Raw genomic sequence first — 16,435 nt, 5'->3', positions numbered from 1 at the left:
CATAGGCAAATGGGACTGGGGCTTTGCTGCCTCTGAGTGACGACCTGTTCCTCCCTTCAGGCGATCGCCAGGCTCCAATCCCAGTGACAGTTCCCTGCTGTTCTAAGGTCCTCTGAGTGAGCCCTTTCGGTGTGTGTGTGTCTACAAGTGATCACACGTGTGTGTGCGAGTCTCTGGGTGGAGGTGGCTGTGAGTAGAGCGAGCCTGTGCCTAGGACCCAAGTCTAAGTTCATCCATTTTTCCAGCAGGCACTTCCCCATGAAACCTCACCAGCAGATACCAATCTCTTCCCTTCCCTTGCCTCCTGTGCCCCTTAGGCCAGGTGAGGGGACAGTGTTCTGGGCAGTGGGAAGGGACTTTTGTGCAGGGAGGGCCCTACCTCTGTCCTGGGCCTGCTTTTTAGCAGTCTTGGGGGGAATCTGTGGGGTCGGTTGAGGGTCTCAGGAAAGGCCCTCTGCTGGTCTAGCTCTGTCCTGCAGCTCCATCCATTTTCCTGTCCTAAGTCCCTCCCTTCCCCTTTCTCCCAATCCCTTTGACCCTGCCCAGAGCCTAAGCCCCCTTCTCTTGCCCTCTCTTGGGCTGAACTAAGCAGGTGAGATCCAGCAACCAGGAACCTGGAACTGGCAGTCGGATCCTGAGCAGTGGGCAGGGTCAGTTCGACAGCAGTTGAATGCCTGGCTCCTCTTGGTCTCGGATGAAGAGGCGTCATCTAAAGCCCTTGAATCTCGGCACTCTGTAGGTGTCCTAGACACAGCAGAGCAGCGCTGGGCCTGTCAGGGAAAACAGAGGCAGTTTCTGAAGGCAGTGACTCAGCCAGGGCAGCCTGCAGTGCTGGAGCTCCTGGTAGCTGAGCTCCAAACTCTGTTCTCAGCAGTGCTGCAGGATGGCAGCCCTGCAGCTTGGTACTACATGTACACAGTGCTGGGTCTGCTGCCTCCATATCGTGCGCTGCTTGTTGGTCGCCTTGATTTGCTGCCTTTCCTGGAGCAGCTATACCGCTGGGCACCCTGGGTCCAGGCCCAGCTCCAGCTGGACCTGCTAGGTGCCATAGACCAGGCCTTTCCCCGAGACACCTCTTTGTTAGAGGGCACCTCCCATGTTGACTGCTATCCCCAGAAGCAGAGGTTCCATCACGGGCCCCCACGCCCAGCCTGCCCTTTTGTGCAGGCCCAGTGGGGAGGGCAGCAATTAGAGGAGGGGCTGGCCACATGGCTACGACCATTGACACTGCCTGAGCTACAGCACAGCCTGGGTATTGTTGGTACTGAGGTGGCCCTGGAAGAGGCCCACTGGCTAGATGGCCTTAGCCTCCTGCCCTTGGCACTAGCGACGGACATCCCTGTACAGTATGAAAGCAGTGACGGTGACAACGCAGAAGAGGAGCCTGTCGGAAGAAGAGAGACTAAGTAAGTGAGGGACCTAGTCTGGGGCTTTGAGCAAAAAAGAGGAAGAACCCTCTTCCTTTCTGTCTGCAAAATAAACCCAGTGGTCTCAGTGTTAATCCCCATAGGGAAATGCAGACATGAATGAAAATCAAAAGTCAACGATGAGGAAGCCAAAGCTTCAGACAATAGCTTGAGTCTCCAGAGTTTCTAGACTTCTTTTTCATATAGCGCTTAGTTGTTTTTCTCACTTGTTCGTAATGCCTGAGTCTGGCCTCTGGGCCTACCTAGTGCTGGGTGCCGGATGTTTGATCCAGGTCCTTCCCTCAGGATGCTCCTAGGTGAGCGCTTGTCTGAGGACCCTTCCCACTCATGTCTGTGTGAACTAAGCCAGCTCCAAGGCACATTACATTTGGCAGCACTGACAGATAGGACTTTCATTCTGACCTTCCAGAGCCTTCTTCCTGCCCTGCGAGTGAGGGGATCCTGGCCCCTGGAGAGGTGATTTTCTCCCCAATCTGGCTCTCACTGCTCTCTTCAGGGTTTCAGAATGCCTCTAGAGACCCCCTCTTCTGAGAGTTCTCTAACTCTAATCTTGGAATTTCTCCTTGTCCTCTGGCCAGCTTGTCTGTGACATATTCACTGTCTGGGAAGAAGGGTAGTTTTACCTTTAATCTAGCTTGGCTTTCTCAATTTTTGCTCTAAGTTAATGGCTGGGTCAAGTTTTTCCTGAAGTCTTAATGGTGGGCAGATAGGCAGGCTCCTGGGGGCCTGGTGACAGGTGGCCAGTGCCAACAGTGTATGCCTTCAGTAACCCCAGCAGACTCTTCTTGTCAAAGATCTTCCCTGGGCCCTAAGTATAAGTCTCCTTTCCCGGGGGAACCTAACTTGAGTGAGAATGGGCTGAGATGTTAGCAAGAAGCCAAGTTCTTTGTCCTCTCTTTGGAGCTGGCGGTAAACCTCTGAGGCCTAGCTAATGTGACTTAATTTGTACCATGTTCCCCAGGCCTGGCCTCCCAGGCATTGACACATTCAAGAAGTATTATTGGTTATCTAATATATATCAGGAACTGCTAGATGGTGAGGATACAGAAGTGGTAAGAGAGACTCAAGCTCTTCCCTGGGGTTTTACAGCTTAGTTAAGGGAGATAGATGTTAAGTACGTTGATTTAAGTAAAGTATCATTACAATTTGTGTTAAGTGCTATAAAAATCTAAGAACACTGCCTTTCCCCTGGCTGCTCCTCTGGAGTGTGTGTGTGTGTGTGTGTGTACACATCAGAGTTAGGGGAAAGCACGTCAGAGGCGTTTCAATGAGAAATACTCATTGAATTTAGCAATAAGGAAGAGGTTGGTGAGAGAGGTTTCAGTGGCATTTTGTGAGGAGGAAGGCAGATTGTACTGCATACAGGAGTGAATGGAAGGTGAAGAAGTGGAAATCACGTTTTGTTATTCTTCCATGAAGCTTGGCTTGAAAGGGAAAGAGATTAGGACAGCAGATTGAAAGAAGAGTGGTGTCTGAGTAGGACTCCAAAAAATGGAGAGATGTTTATAGTCTTTAAGACGGTGCTTGAGAAGTAAGTGCTCAATAAATATTTGTAGAGTGAATGAATAAATATAGGCTAACAGTCAAAGAAGAAGAGATTGAAAATACATCATGAAGGGAACTTCCCTGGCGGTCCAGTGGTTAAGATTTCACCTTCCAATGCAGGGGCTGCGGATTCGATCCCTGGTTGGGGAGTTAAGATCCCACATGCCTCAGGGCCAAAAAATCGAAGCATAAAACAGAAGCAATATTGTAACAAATTCAATAAAGACTTTAAAAAAAAATGGTCCACATCAAATAAAAATCTTAAAAAAAGAAAAAATACATCATGAAGGCGGGATAAGTGATCCCGAGCACAAATGGATGAGTTAGCCTTGCAGAGAAGAAAGTCACTCCTTCCTTGCAAATTAGGAGACAAGATTAGGATGGAAATATGTACAGATAAATGTGTGGAAAGGCAGCTGAACTTGAGGGAGTTATCTCATGGCTGAGAGCCTCAGTTTCCCCTGGGCAGAGATGGAGGCAGAGAAGGTGACTGGGAGCTCAGCAGGGCTGGGCATAGGTGGGGGGGGTAGGTTGAGGCCTGGAATAGCAGCTGAGGAGACTGCAAGGGGTAGCTCCCTGAGGACTTGTACTAAGACATCGAGCAGATTGAGCCCACAGATGAGACTGGACACCAGGAATCTATAGAGGAGCTGATGACATTCCTTTGTTCTGAGATCTTTTGAACCTACTTAGATCATGTAGCACTTTAATTATTGAGGAAATGAATCTTTAATAGCAGTTACACCATTAAGATGTCCTGATCTGACGTCAAAATCATAAACCCTACTGTTGATGTGAACTTTAGAATAGGATTGCATTGTATCCCTGGGGTAACTTGTTCTGTTGATCTAGATTTGGGTCAATTAATGACACGAATATACTTGGATTAATTTTTCAGAGAGTTTTATTTTTGTGCTCTAACCAAAATTATTAGTCCAGGTAATTGACTTTTGGCTTCTTGAATAATTAATTTTAATACCATTTTTATCGACTGGTATGGTAGAAGTGTAGGAAGATTGTTGGTACTGGTGCAGGCTTGAGTGGGCTGAAGGATGCATCATCGGATCCCGGCTGGGAAGAGATGGATGTGAAGCTGGAAGTTGGGTGATGATAGAGGAAGAGTAAGGAAGAATCACAAGCATGGAAATCACGCAGGGTTGGAAAGCAGGTATAACGGGGGCAAAGATAGGAGATCAAGAATGTTAGGAAGGCTGCCAGAGGGAAGAAATCCAGGACCGTGCGCTTGCAAGGTGATGAGTTGGGACAGCCAAGTATTCCCATTACTTTTACTCAATATTATGTAATACTGACATCATAGTAATCACAATCAATCCAGAATGATTATTCACTTATCAGAAAGGGAGAGGTTATTCACACACAGGTGTACGAATACAGTTGCCTGACTGTATCTCCTCATGGGCTGTATTTGCTCAGTATGTGAACCTTTGGGTGTAGATGGTCGACAGGCTCTGACAAGGTCACATCAGGTCCTCTCAGGCACCTGATCTAGCTCCTTCATTCACTGGCTGACAGTGGCCACCTGACCGCTTTGCTCTGCCTCTCCTCTCCTGATTTTTTATCATACAGGTCTCAGCTTGACTCGGAAGTTCCTGGGGAGGAGATCTTCCAAAAAAGAAGCACTGGCTTCTTACCGCAGACTTCCCTCCTGGGTAGCCAGATAATGACCGTAATGAAGACAGAGAGATACCTGAAGAAGATCCACTTCCTCTATCTCAACGTGGCTCCCAGCCGCGACTTTCGGTGAGAGCGCACGCCTAGACCCCTGTCCTACTCCTCCCGCCCCCGGACTTCCTCCCGTGCTGCCTCCCCACCCCCCTCCTCCTCTCTAGACCCGCTCCTCTCCTATCTTTCTCCTCTTCCCTCTCATTTCTCCTCTGTCTCCTGGTTTCCCTCTGTCTTCCCTTCTCCTCAGCTTCCTCTCCACTCTTTTTTTTTTTTTTTTTCCGGTACGCGGGCCTCTCACTGTTGTGGCCTCTCCCGTTGCGGAGCACAGGCTCCGGACGCACAGGCTCAGTGGCCATGGCTCACGGACCCAGCCGCTCCGCGGCACATGGGATCCTCCCGGACCGGGGCACGAACCCTGTCCCCTGCATCGGCAGGCGGACTCTCAAGCACCGCGCCACCAGGGAAGCCCTCTCATAGCTTTTTGTCTTAGTCATTCTTTTCTACTTTTTTCTCTGTCTTCTTTGTTCTGTCCTAGAGTGATAGAAACATTTGGTCATCGCCTCAGAAGGGAATTTAATGGTGATCTCTTCTAACTCCAATGCAAGAATCTTGGTGTTTGTTTAAATCTTTACACTCTCAGGGAAGCTTTGTGTTTTGCAAGGCATCCTGTTCTTAGAGTACTTTCTTTTTACTTCTACATTTTCGTCCTAATTTTATCTCTGTGCGATAAAAACAAGTCTCAATCCACATGACTTGAGAGGCATTCATTCACTTTCTTCCATTAGATCCAAATCTTAGTATTTTTAAATGCTTTATTCAAGTCTCTTCTCTTCCCAGAAATAACAATAATAATTACCATTACTCAAGCTTTTCTATATACATGTGTCATTTAATCCCCACCTACCAGATAGGTGCCATTATTATTTCCATATATGAGGTGAATAGACCGATGCCTAGAGAGGTTAAGTAACTGGTCCAAGACCACATAGTAAGTGATGGAAAAAGGACTTAAACCTAGGACGGTCTTAACTCAAATGTCCACACTGTTAAGCAGTATCTGATACCCACTCCCAGGGAGCCTGATTTCCTGCATCTACAGTGACCTCTTCCTCCTGAACTTAGGTGGCGCTAGTGAGCTGTACCATCCATTGATTTACTGATCAGTTCATTTAACGAAAGTTCACTGAGAGCATTGTGCCAGTTATTAAGCAATGGTCTCTTGGCTCTAGTTCTGCTCTCCTCTTCCTGCTTTGTAATACTGGGGCTGGGACTGCAAACTTCATTTCTCCTTTTTCAGCCAGCGTCCTGTTAGGTTCGATTAATAGGGGGTGCTAGAAGGAGACTGGACAGCAGGATGAGAGGAGAAGGGACTCTGTCCTTCCTTGGCTTGTTCTTCATGTCTTTCACTCTGGCAGCAGCTGGAAGTTTCTGAATCAGCCTCCTCTGATCCTGAGAGGGACCAACGCCAGCTGGGTAGCATCTTCCCATCAGAGTTCTGAGTCACCGCTCTGCAAGGCACCCCCCCCCACACACACACCCCTGCAAACTCCTTATATACTAGGAACAGCCAGGCAGCATCTCCTTCTTAGAGAAACCTCTTCCTTTTGCTCCTCTGGTTCTAGGGCTGGCGTCCATTTCCTGCAGTTATTGTCTCTGCGCTTAATATTCCCTTTTTGCTTTTTAGGTGTCCTATGACACTTTTTCTAAAACACATTTTCTCTGTTAAATTCACTTTGTTGAAATTCCTAATGCAATTTCTGTTTTCCTGACCGAACTCTGATATAGTACCTGATATTACGAGTGGTCCCAGGAAACAATCCTCAAATATGGGATTTTGATATTATTTTGGTAATGTCCTTGGCCTTGGACAGTACCGGCCTCCTTCTTAATGGGAAATAGTATACTAGTAATCCATGACCTATAGTGGCATCACAATTAATTAGTCACTGTGGTTGAAAGTGATAACCTACCTACTGACACCTAGCGGCTGCTACACTTGACTGTCCGGCAGTAGTGATAGTAATGGTAGCAATGTTGGATGAGATGCCTATTGACCATGGTGGAGAGCCTACAGAAAGAAAATTACAAGCTTAGGGCTTTCAACTATCAGCTCAGTCATAGTCAGAGAAGCAGCACAATCAAAGACAATTAGGCACAGAGAGAGACAAGAAACCATGAGCAAGCGAACTAAAAAGGCAGTGAATAATCACAGCACCAACATCTGTCAAAGAAGGGACCCAATGAAGTGAGTTTCGCACTTGGTTCTGCTTTTCGCCAGAGATTCCAGTAGAGGCAATGGTGTGTCAGTTTTACTATATGCTCCTGAAAGATGGAGAAGAGGAGCTGAGCTTTCAACAGACTCAGAAAGCTAAACAGCAGAAGTTGCAGCTGGGAGCCCACACCAAGGAGGGAGGTGTTTTCTGGTTCAACCTGTGTTGTAACCAGGGTCCCAACTGGAAGCCCAGGGGATTGATTTGTGGGTTATCTGATGATTTTCATATTTTATCCAGATACTTTGCCCAGTTTTTCTAGTTGTTCTCAAGTGGGAGTGTTGGTCCAAATTTCAAGTGCACCATCAGTAAAAGAGGAAACTGGCATTTTTTGTTTCACTTTATTTATTTGCCATGTAACAGGTTTTCTTTCAAAGTATTTGCATTTATCGAAATTTTCTTGGTACTTCCCTGGCGGCGCAGTGGTTAAGAATCCTCCTGCCAGTGCAGGGGACACGTGTTCGATATGTGGTCCAGGAATATCCCACATGCCGCGGAGCAACTAAGCCCGTGCGCCACAACTACTGAGCCTGCGCTCTAGAGCCCGCAAGCCATAACTACTGAGGCCTCATGCCACAACTACTGAAGCCTGCGCACCTAGAGCCCGTGCTCCGCAGCAAGAGAAGCCACTGCAATGAGAAGCCCATGCACCACAACGAAGAGTAGCCTACGCTCACTGCAAGTAGAGAAAGCCCGTGTGCAGCAACAAAGACCCAACACAGCCAAAAATAAATAAATAAAATAAATAAATTTATAAAAAATGTTTTTTTCTTTTATTTGTCCTAGTTTTTTTTTTTTTTTTGTCATACCACATGGCTTGTGGGATCTCAGTTCCCTGACCAGGGATTGAACCTGGGCCACAGCAGTGGAAGCCCGGAATCCTAACCACTAGGCCACCAGGGAACTCCCTGTCCTAGATTTTGATTTATACTTAGGGGAGAACATATTCCTTGACTTCCTTAGAGTCTTTGCTTAGCTATCCCTGACTCTTGGCCCTGTGCAGGAAGAGTAGCCTCCATTAAGAAGGCCACAGGGGAAGGAGTATTCCCTTGGGAAGTCAGGCTTCAGTTAGGGTAGGTAGCTACCCTGTGGGATGCCAACTGACCCAGTGGTTAAGAGAGGGGGCTTGAGTCATGTAGATTTGTTTTTTTTGTTTTGTTTTTTGTTTTTTTGTGATACGCGGGCCTCTCACTGTTGTGGCCTCTCCCGTTGCGGAGCACAGGCTCCGGACGCACAGGCTCAGCGGCCATGGCTCACGGGCCCAGCCGCTCCGCGGCATGTGGGATCTTCCCGGACCAGGGCACGAACCCGTGTCCCCTGCATCGGCAAGTGGACTCTCAACCACTGCGCCACCAGGGAAGCCCCAAAAATAAATATTTTAAAAAATGAATAAATGCTTTATTAAATGTGCCCAAACATAGCATTATGGCAACTAGTTTTCTGCAACTACTATATAGTTACATATAAATTGTATTTAGTGTGGGATGTAGGCGCATTTTCTTGAAATAAGACAACTTAGTAGGATTTTAAGATGGCTCTGGAGGTACTTGTCTGGTTCACTAGGTGGCAGTTTTCCTCTTTATTGGCCTGTGTAGTCTTCTAGCTACTCTTGCTTTTCCCCATTCTCAGTTACTCCAAACAGCATTCCCTGATTATCTCTGCATGTTATTTCAGCATCTAGGGATATACATATTTTATCATTTCTAAGATGCACATTTTTTTTCACATTTCAACATCTCTGAAATTGTGATGCAGCTTACAAATTGGTGGCATATCATATTGGTGGCATTTTTTAATTTTAGCATTTCATAAGAAAATGTTGCAACTAGGGACTTCCCTGGTGGGCCAGTGGGTGGGACTCCTCGCTCCCAATGCAGGGGGCGTGGGTTCAGTCCCTGGTTGGGGAACTAGATCCCGCATGCATGCTGCAACTAGGAACTGGCATGGCCTAAATAAATAAATAAATAAACAAACAAATAAATAATTTTAAAAATGCTGCAAGCTTACAACTGATGGCATCTTAGATTTGATGGGATGTTAGCTCTCTGGGTCTGGAGATAGGAACTTCTTGGGACTGGCTAGGGGTCTTTTTCTTTCTTCCCACCTATTTTTGGCTTCTGTTTCTTCTTAATATTCCATCTTTCTGGTTTGAAGATCATTCTTCTCTCTTTCCCCTCTTCCCACTTTCTTCCGCCTTCTTTCCTGCCTCCTTATTTCCCCCTTCCTCTCCTTCTTTTGTCCCTCCCTGGAGTCTGTACAAGTTTGCAAGGCTCCCACTGATCTGTGCCCTTTCTTAAAGACCTTACAGCCTGATGGTGGTACCACCCAACAAGGTGAATTCTGAGCACTACATCTTCTCTCCCTTTGGGGTCCTGCACGTACACCCTGTGGAGGGCAGTGAGGCAATGACGCTGGGTACCTGGCACCACCGCTCTGTCCTCTGGCAACAGCTCCAGTTCATTCCGTTCTTCAAGTATTTCCTCTTACGCAAGACCTTGGCCTGGTAGGTGATGACGGGTATGGGATTTGGGAAGAAGTGTCATAAAGAGCAACAGCCACTGTCACTGCCCTCTGATCTGTAGCTGGAAGAAGGGTGTGAAGTTGCAGAGGCTGCACCGGCACCGGACTTTCCTAGAGAAGCATCTGCTCTTTGCCGTGCCCCACTTTGGAGTTGGGCTACTCCATATTAGCAGGTGAGGTCTTCAAAACACAACTTCAATGAACTTTAAAAAATTATTTTACAAGAAGTAACAACACGTTCATCGTAGAAGATTTGGAAAATACAAAAAAAAAGCACAAAGGAAAAAAATCTTCAGTCTCACCATCTACAAATAACCATGACAAACATTTTGTTGCATATCCTTGTAGTCTTTTTTTCCATCACATATACCAATGTGATCATACTTTACATATTGTTAAGTAACCAGTTTTTTTCTCTGAATAATATATTCTGAACATAGCTCTATGTATTAATTAATTTCTACATCAACTTGCCCCAGATCATACAATTATTAAATATCAAATTTGAGGATGATAATGCAGGTGTTTGAAACTCTGCTCTTACTATGGTATTACTTGGATTCTTTTTATTTTTTAAGAAAAGCTTAGTTACTCCTATTTTCAGTACTTTCTTGCTTTCTCTGCACAACTCTTCAACCACTCCAGTTATGTTCTGTGATAGGAGTTGCAAGCTCAGATGCCTACAGGTCCCAAGGAGGAGCTATGGAAGAAATGCAGTGGGTTCGACTCAAGACTTTAGGGAGTGTGGGACTGCAATCAGTTTGGAGATTGCACCTAAAGAGGACAGTCACTACTTAGTTCCAACTGACTGTTGCAATGGGGAACATGGGTCCAGTGTGTCAGCCACATTATTTTTTCAGGATGACCTGGGAATCCACATTTTGTTGTCAAATCTCTTAATTTTACCTGGTTAGTGAAAATTTTTATTAAAACACTGTGCTGGCCAACTCTTAGTGGTACATATAAAAACCTTTTCAGTCTGAATTCGGCCCATGGGCTACCAGTTTGCAAACTCTGCTCTAGGTATCCTCCAGTCTAGCTTAATCATCATGGCATAATTGGGCTGCACAGATCTGAATTTAAGTCCTGAACACTAGCAAGGGACTTTACTCTTAGAGCCCCAGTTTCCTGATCTGAAAACAAGAGAGGAAGATTTCTGCTACTCACAGCTGTAGTGAGAATTAAATGAGATTGTGAATATAAAGTACCATGTTCAGTGCCCCAATAGGTACTGAATAAATTACACCCATTGTGATCATCCTCTGCTTATTAGGGGGGTCCTTCATTTTTTCAAGGATATTTAGAGATGTAGATTTTTCAGGGTGGTTGTTTGGGGAATGAATAAGAGAAGTGGGGTTTCGTCAGGGATGAAACTTCCCCATAGGGAAGTTGGAGGTTCCTCACCTTTGATTCTAAAACTTACCTGTCCTATATACACCACCAAATGTAAAATAGATAGATAGTAGGAAGCAGCCGCATAGCACAGGGAGATCAGCTCAGTGCTTTGTGACCGCCTGGAGGGGTGCGATAGGGAGGGTGGGAGAGAGACGCAAGAGGGAGGAGATATGGAGATATATGTATACATATAGCTGATTCACTTTGTTGTACAGCAGAAACTAACACAACATTGTAAAGCAATTATACTCCAATAAAGATGTTAAAAATAGTAAAAAAGAAAGAAAGAAAGAAAAAATAAAATAAAACCTACCTGTCCATCTAGACTGTTAGGGCCCTTGGCTTCCCCTATTCCATGGAAGAAGCCTCTGCATTCTCTCCTTCTAAGTCACACCTTGGGATCTCCTTGACCCTCTTTCCTGGCAGAAAGGTAACTCAGTGTAAACATTTACAATAGATAACTAATAAGAACCTGCTGCATAAAAAAATAAATAAAATAAAATTCAAAAATTAAAAAAAAATTAAATACATAAAACAGAAAAAAACAAAAAACATTTGCACATACCCCAAGCCTTTCCCAAAGAGTTCCCCAGCCAGCAACTTCCTGGGCTTAAACTCTTCCAAAGAACCCTCAAGAGGAGGCTATCACTGTTGGTCCCTGGGAATATTATAATCTCTCTAAACCTTTGCTCATTCTGATGTGAGCTGGGCTAGGAAGAAGTCAAAGGTGTCCAAGGTAAGAGGGCAGAGTCGCTGGCTCTGAGCAGTTTAGTCCTTGATTCCAGGCTTCTGCAGGAGCTGCGCTCTGTGTCCTGGCTCCCCCATGAAGCAGATCAGTGCTACGAGTTGCTGGACCTACGGCGGGCTCTAGCCAAGGAAAACCACAAAGCTCTGCGGCTGCTCCATCGCTGCCTGCATCTCTGCACATCCATCCTTCATCTGGTAAGAGGCTCCGATTTATTGTGAGCTTTTTCTCCAAGCTGAACTCGCCAGTGTTTCAGCCTTCTCTTGGCTTAAGCTTGCCTGTGTGTTCTGGACTCTGCAGTTGGCTCAGAGCCATTGTCCTGTCCAGCAACAGCAGTCTCTGCTCTAGGTGGATGGATTAATAACAGGTAGGCAGAGACTTGGACTCAACCTTTTCCTAAGGCCTTGAGCAGAGAGGAAAAGGAACATAACGAAGTCTGTTTTTTTCAGTTGTTCGTGCCAGGAGCATTAGAGAATTTGAGAGTTGGAATCCTCATCTTTCGTGCTGCTAGGCTCATGTCTGAGCATATCTTGAACCTTTGACAGGCCACTGTGGCTGGCAGAAGCATCCAGTCATGGAGTCCTTCCTTCGTGTGCCTACTTTGTATCTGTGATACATGCCACCTAAATACAGTTTATTGAAATTTTTGCATATGTATACACCCATGTAACTACCAGCAGGTCAAGATATAGAGCATTTATAGCACCTCAGCAAGCTCCCCGGTACCTCTCTCATCAGTGCCTCCACAAAGGTAACCACTACTCTGACCTCTGTCACCATAGATTAATTTTGTCCGATTTGGAATTTCATGTAAATGGAATCAGACAGCATGTGCTCTTTTTCGTCTGGCTTTTTTTCACTCCACATTATGTTAGTGAGATTTATCCATAACATTGCAGGTAGTAGTGGTTCATTCTTTTGTATTGCTATGTAGTGTTTTACTATAAAAATGTACCACAATTTATTTGTTAACTTTCCTGTTGATGGACACTTACGTTGGTTCCAGTTTTTTGCTATTGTGAATAACTGTTATGAACATTTTTGTACGTCTTTTTTTTTTTAAGATGTTGGGGGTAGGAGTTTATTAATTAATTAATTTATTTTTGCTGTGTTGCATCTTTCGTTTCTGTGTGAGGGCTTTCTCTAGTTGTGGCAAGCGGGGGCCACTCTTCATTGCGGTGCGCGCGCCTCTCACTATGGCGGCCTCTCTTGTTGCGGAGCACAGGCTCCAGACGCACAGGCTCAGTAGTTGTGGCTCATGGGCCTAGTTGCTCCACGGCATGTGGGATCCTCCCAGACCAGGGCTCGAACCCGTGTCCCCTGCATGTCCCTCTTTAATTACTCTTAACAAGGTTTTGTAGGTTTCCTTTAGAGGTCTTGAAAATATTTCATTAGATTTATTACTAGACATTTGATATTTTTTGTTGCTATTATAAAAGGTATTTTAAAGCATTACTGTTTTCTAATAGTTGCTATACCATACACAAAAATTAATTCATGGTGGGGCTTCCCTGGTGGCGCAGTGGTTAAGGATATGCCTGCCAACGCAGGGGACATGGGTTTGATCCCTGATCCGGGAAGATCCCACATGCCGCAGAGCAAGTAAGCCCGTGTGCCACAACTACCGAGCCTGCGCTCTAGAGCCTGCAAGCCACAACTACTGAAGCCCGCGCGTGTAGAGCCCGAGCTCCACAACAAGAGAAGCCTGTGCACCACAAGGAAGAGTAGCCCCCGCTCACTGCAACTAGAGAAAGCCCGTGTGTAGCAACAAAGACCCAATGCAACCAAAAAAAAAGAAAAAAATTAATTCATGGTGGATAAAAGACATTAAGTATGAAAAAAAAATCCAAAAAGCTTTCAGAAGATATTATGGGATAATATTTTTATCATCTCAGGGTTTCTTAAAATATAAAAATTATAAACCATAAAAATAATAAATTGTCTATATTAAAATTAATTTAAAAAAAATCACCATAAAAAGAGTGAAAGGACAAGCAAATGCAACAGTTACCTCTTTCTGTGCTGCTATGTAGAGTGAATGGAACCTGTCCCTGTTGGCAGTCACCCCAAAGGTGGGGGGCGGGCAGTGAGGGACGATGAGTAATCAACACAGCTGGCAACTGGATTGTTACAGAACCAAGCTTGTAATCTGTGCTAAATAAAAACATGCTTCTGCCCATCAAAATGTAGCATTACTGAATAACTCAAATAGATTAGAAACAAATAAATAATGATATTAAATGCAAGTGTTTGGTAGACATTCTTACCAATTTTTAAGGAAGTTTCCATCAATTCCTAGTTTGTTAAGAGGTTTTTTTTCATGAATGGGTATTGAATTTTGTCCAATGATTTTTTTTCTACTTTTATTTAAATGATCATGGGATTTTTCTCCTTTAGTCTGTTAATATGGTGAATTGTCGGTGTTAGACCACCTTTGCATTACTGGGATAAACCCATTTCCTTCCTTCCTCCCTTCTTTCCTTCCTTGTGTAACTTTTAATTTTGATGTAATTTCAAACTTATTAGGAGAGTTGCAAGGATAGTGTAATAAATTCTCATATACCTTTCACCCAGATGGTTATTTTTTTCCCTTTTATGTTATCATTTATGCTCTTTTTCTTTCCCTATGTGTATGCACATTATTTTGCTGAACCATCTGAGAGTGAGTTGCAGACATCAAGTCCATTTACCCCTAAATATGCCAGTATGTTTTTTGTAAGAACAAGGACATTTTCTTCCATAACTATAGTACAATTATAAAAAATTAGGAATTTCACTTTGATAGCTTCTATTATCTAACCCACAATCCTTATTAAAAATTTGCCAATTATTTCAATAATGTCCTTTTTAACTATGTTTTCTTCCCTGCTTTATGATCCAATCCAGAATCATACATCACATTTAGTGGTCAGTGAGAGATATACATTAAAAATCCCCTCCTATGGACTTCCCTGGTGGCGCAGTGGTTGAGAGTCCGCCTGCCGATGCAGGGGACACGGGTTCGTGCCCCGGTCCAGGAAGATCCCACATCCCGCGGAGCGGCTGGGCCCGTGAGCCATGGCCGCTGAGCCTGCGCGCCCGGAGCCTGTGCTCCGCAACGGGAGAGGCCACAACAGTGAGAGGCCAGCGTACGGAAAAAAAAAAAAAAAAAAAAAAAATCCCCTCCTATGACTATAGATTTATTAATGTCTCCTTGATGTTCTTTCGGTTTGCAACATGTATTTCAAAATCATGTTGTTATGTGCATAAAGGTTCATAACTTTATTGATATGAAAATGTCTTCACTCTTATTACTACTTTTCTACTAGAGTTCTCTTTTGTCTGATACTAACAGCATCAAGCATTTGCTTGAACTATCTTTTTCTATCCCTTTGTTTTCAACCTCCCTTTGTTACTTTGTTTTATATATATCTCTTAGAAAGAGCTGGGAAACGTTTTGTCTGAGGGTCTATTACAGGCTTGGCTTTGTTTTTCCCATCTCATTTTGGTGTTTTCTATTTCCTACGCTTTCTATTTGAGTCTTCCTTGTGTTTTTTGTCCTTCATTGGGTTGTTTTACATTTTTGTTGCTATTGCTATCCTCTTCTGATTTGGATGTTATACATTTTATTCTCGTGATTGCCCAGGAACTACTCAGTGTCTACTCATCTTTCTTAGTTTCAGAATCTTGATTTTATTTCTTTTCTTAGACTCCTACCTGGAGAAAGGCTTGTAACTCAGTTCTGGGCAATGAAACTTAAGTGGAAGTCACTGGGAAAACTTTTAAAAAGAGGCAGATCCAACTGGAATGTCTTTTGGGACCTTTACTCCTGTCGTATTGCCTAACCCGTGGATGACATTTCTGGTGCTGGGGAAGCCATCTCACCATGATGAGGGTGAAAGGCATATTGAGGATGGAAGAAGAGGAAGATAGAGGGAGCTTTGTTCTGACTGATATTATTGGGGCAATATGCCATCCATGGATTTCTTACTGCATTAAATAAACCTTTACTTGCTTAAGCCATACTTTTTCTGGTTTTCTCTTCCTTGCAGCTGAATGCCTATGTAAGACATTTATACACCTGCCTAACAGAGGTAGCTGTTCAATTTGTATTTTTATAACGATGTTTCTTTCATGTCTGTTCCTAAAAACACCCACTCAGAGAGGCCTTCTCTAGTCACCCTATTTGAGATTGTAAAAGCTCCATTATTACGAGAACTCCTGATTCCTCTTTTTCTGCTCTGTTGTTTTTCTCACAGCACTTATAATTTTCACATACAATATAAATTTATTATTTATATGTTTATTGTATATTATTTACTTATTATGTTTCTTGTATTCCCCCCCCCCAACAAGAGGGTAGGGATTTTTATCTGTTTCATTCACTAATATGTCTCTATTGCTTACTATAGTGTATGCCATATAGTAGGTGCTCTGTGAATATTTGTTGACTGAATGAATGCCAAGTTGAGTTTGTGTCTATATCTTTCTTCTAAGCAGAATAAAACCTTAGCACTCTTCTAATTTCCTTTTTCTCCTCTCTTCCTCTCCCCACCCTCTGCCCTTCTCACTATGCTTTTATTGATATCTCCTGGAATTTTAGTTCTAGATTGTCATGAACATTCTTGTTTTACAGCTACTCATTTAGAATTAACGATGTGTTTCACAAATTGTTTTTTGCTCATCAGAGCTTCTTGTAGACCCCTTTATACTCTTATATTCATTTTCCTCTGTCAGAAATATACTGTTGTTTATTTCTTTTCCAGAGAGGATCTGTGGATGGTGAATTTTTAGTCTTTGTATATCTAAAAATGTCTTTATTCATCCTCAAACTTCAGTGATACTGTGGCTAGATACAGTATCCTAGG

At 44.0% G+C, this 16,435-nt stretch overlaps 1 protein-coding gene and 1 long non-coding RNA gene across 3 annotated transcripts in view; one reads left to right on the top strand and one right to left on the bottom strand.

Moving 5' to 3' along the window:
- The first annotated feature begins 154 nt into the window (after positions 1–154).
- DNHD1 (dynein heavy chain domain 1) overlaps positions 155–16,435 on the top strand; it is a 67,175-nt gene continuing 50,894 nt past the window's right edge. Inside the window, 6 exon segments of the mRNA XM_089915223.1 lie at positions 155–322; positions 593–1,406; positions 4,560–4,733; positions 9,228–9,431; positions 9,511–9,621; positions 11,629–11,785. Of these exon segments, the coding sequence (XP_089771349.1) occupies positions 259–322; positions 593–1,406; positions 4,560–4,733; positions 9,228–9,431; positions 9,511–9,621; positions 11,629–11,785 (1,524 nt within the window). The 5' untranslated portion in view covers positions 155–258.
- Positions 4,943–16,435, bottom strand: part of LOC111169179 (uncharacterized) — a 53,769-nt gene continuing 42,276 nt past the window's right edge. Inside the window, exon 3 of one of the 2 annotated variants that reach the window (XR_016393823.1) lies at positions 4,943–11,262. This is a non-coding gene — a long non-coding RNA (uncharacterized LOC111169179). The other variant, XR_016393824.1, reaches the window with a different exon arrangement.

Source organism: Delphinapterus leucas, chromosome 7, assembly GCF_059928025.1.
Source record: "Delphinapterus leucas isolate spDelLeu-1000000601 "Yukka" chromosome 7, BTC_Dleu_Yukka2, whole genome shotgun sequence".
NCBI classification, from domain to species: domain Eukaryota; kingdom Metazoa; phylum Chordata; class Mammalia; order Artiodactyla; family Monodontidae; genus Delphinapterus; species Delphinapterus leucas.
The sequence above is the reverse complement of the archived record's forward strand: the minus strand, read 5'-3'. Positions and strand labels throughout refer to the sequence as shown.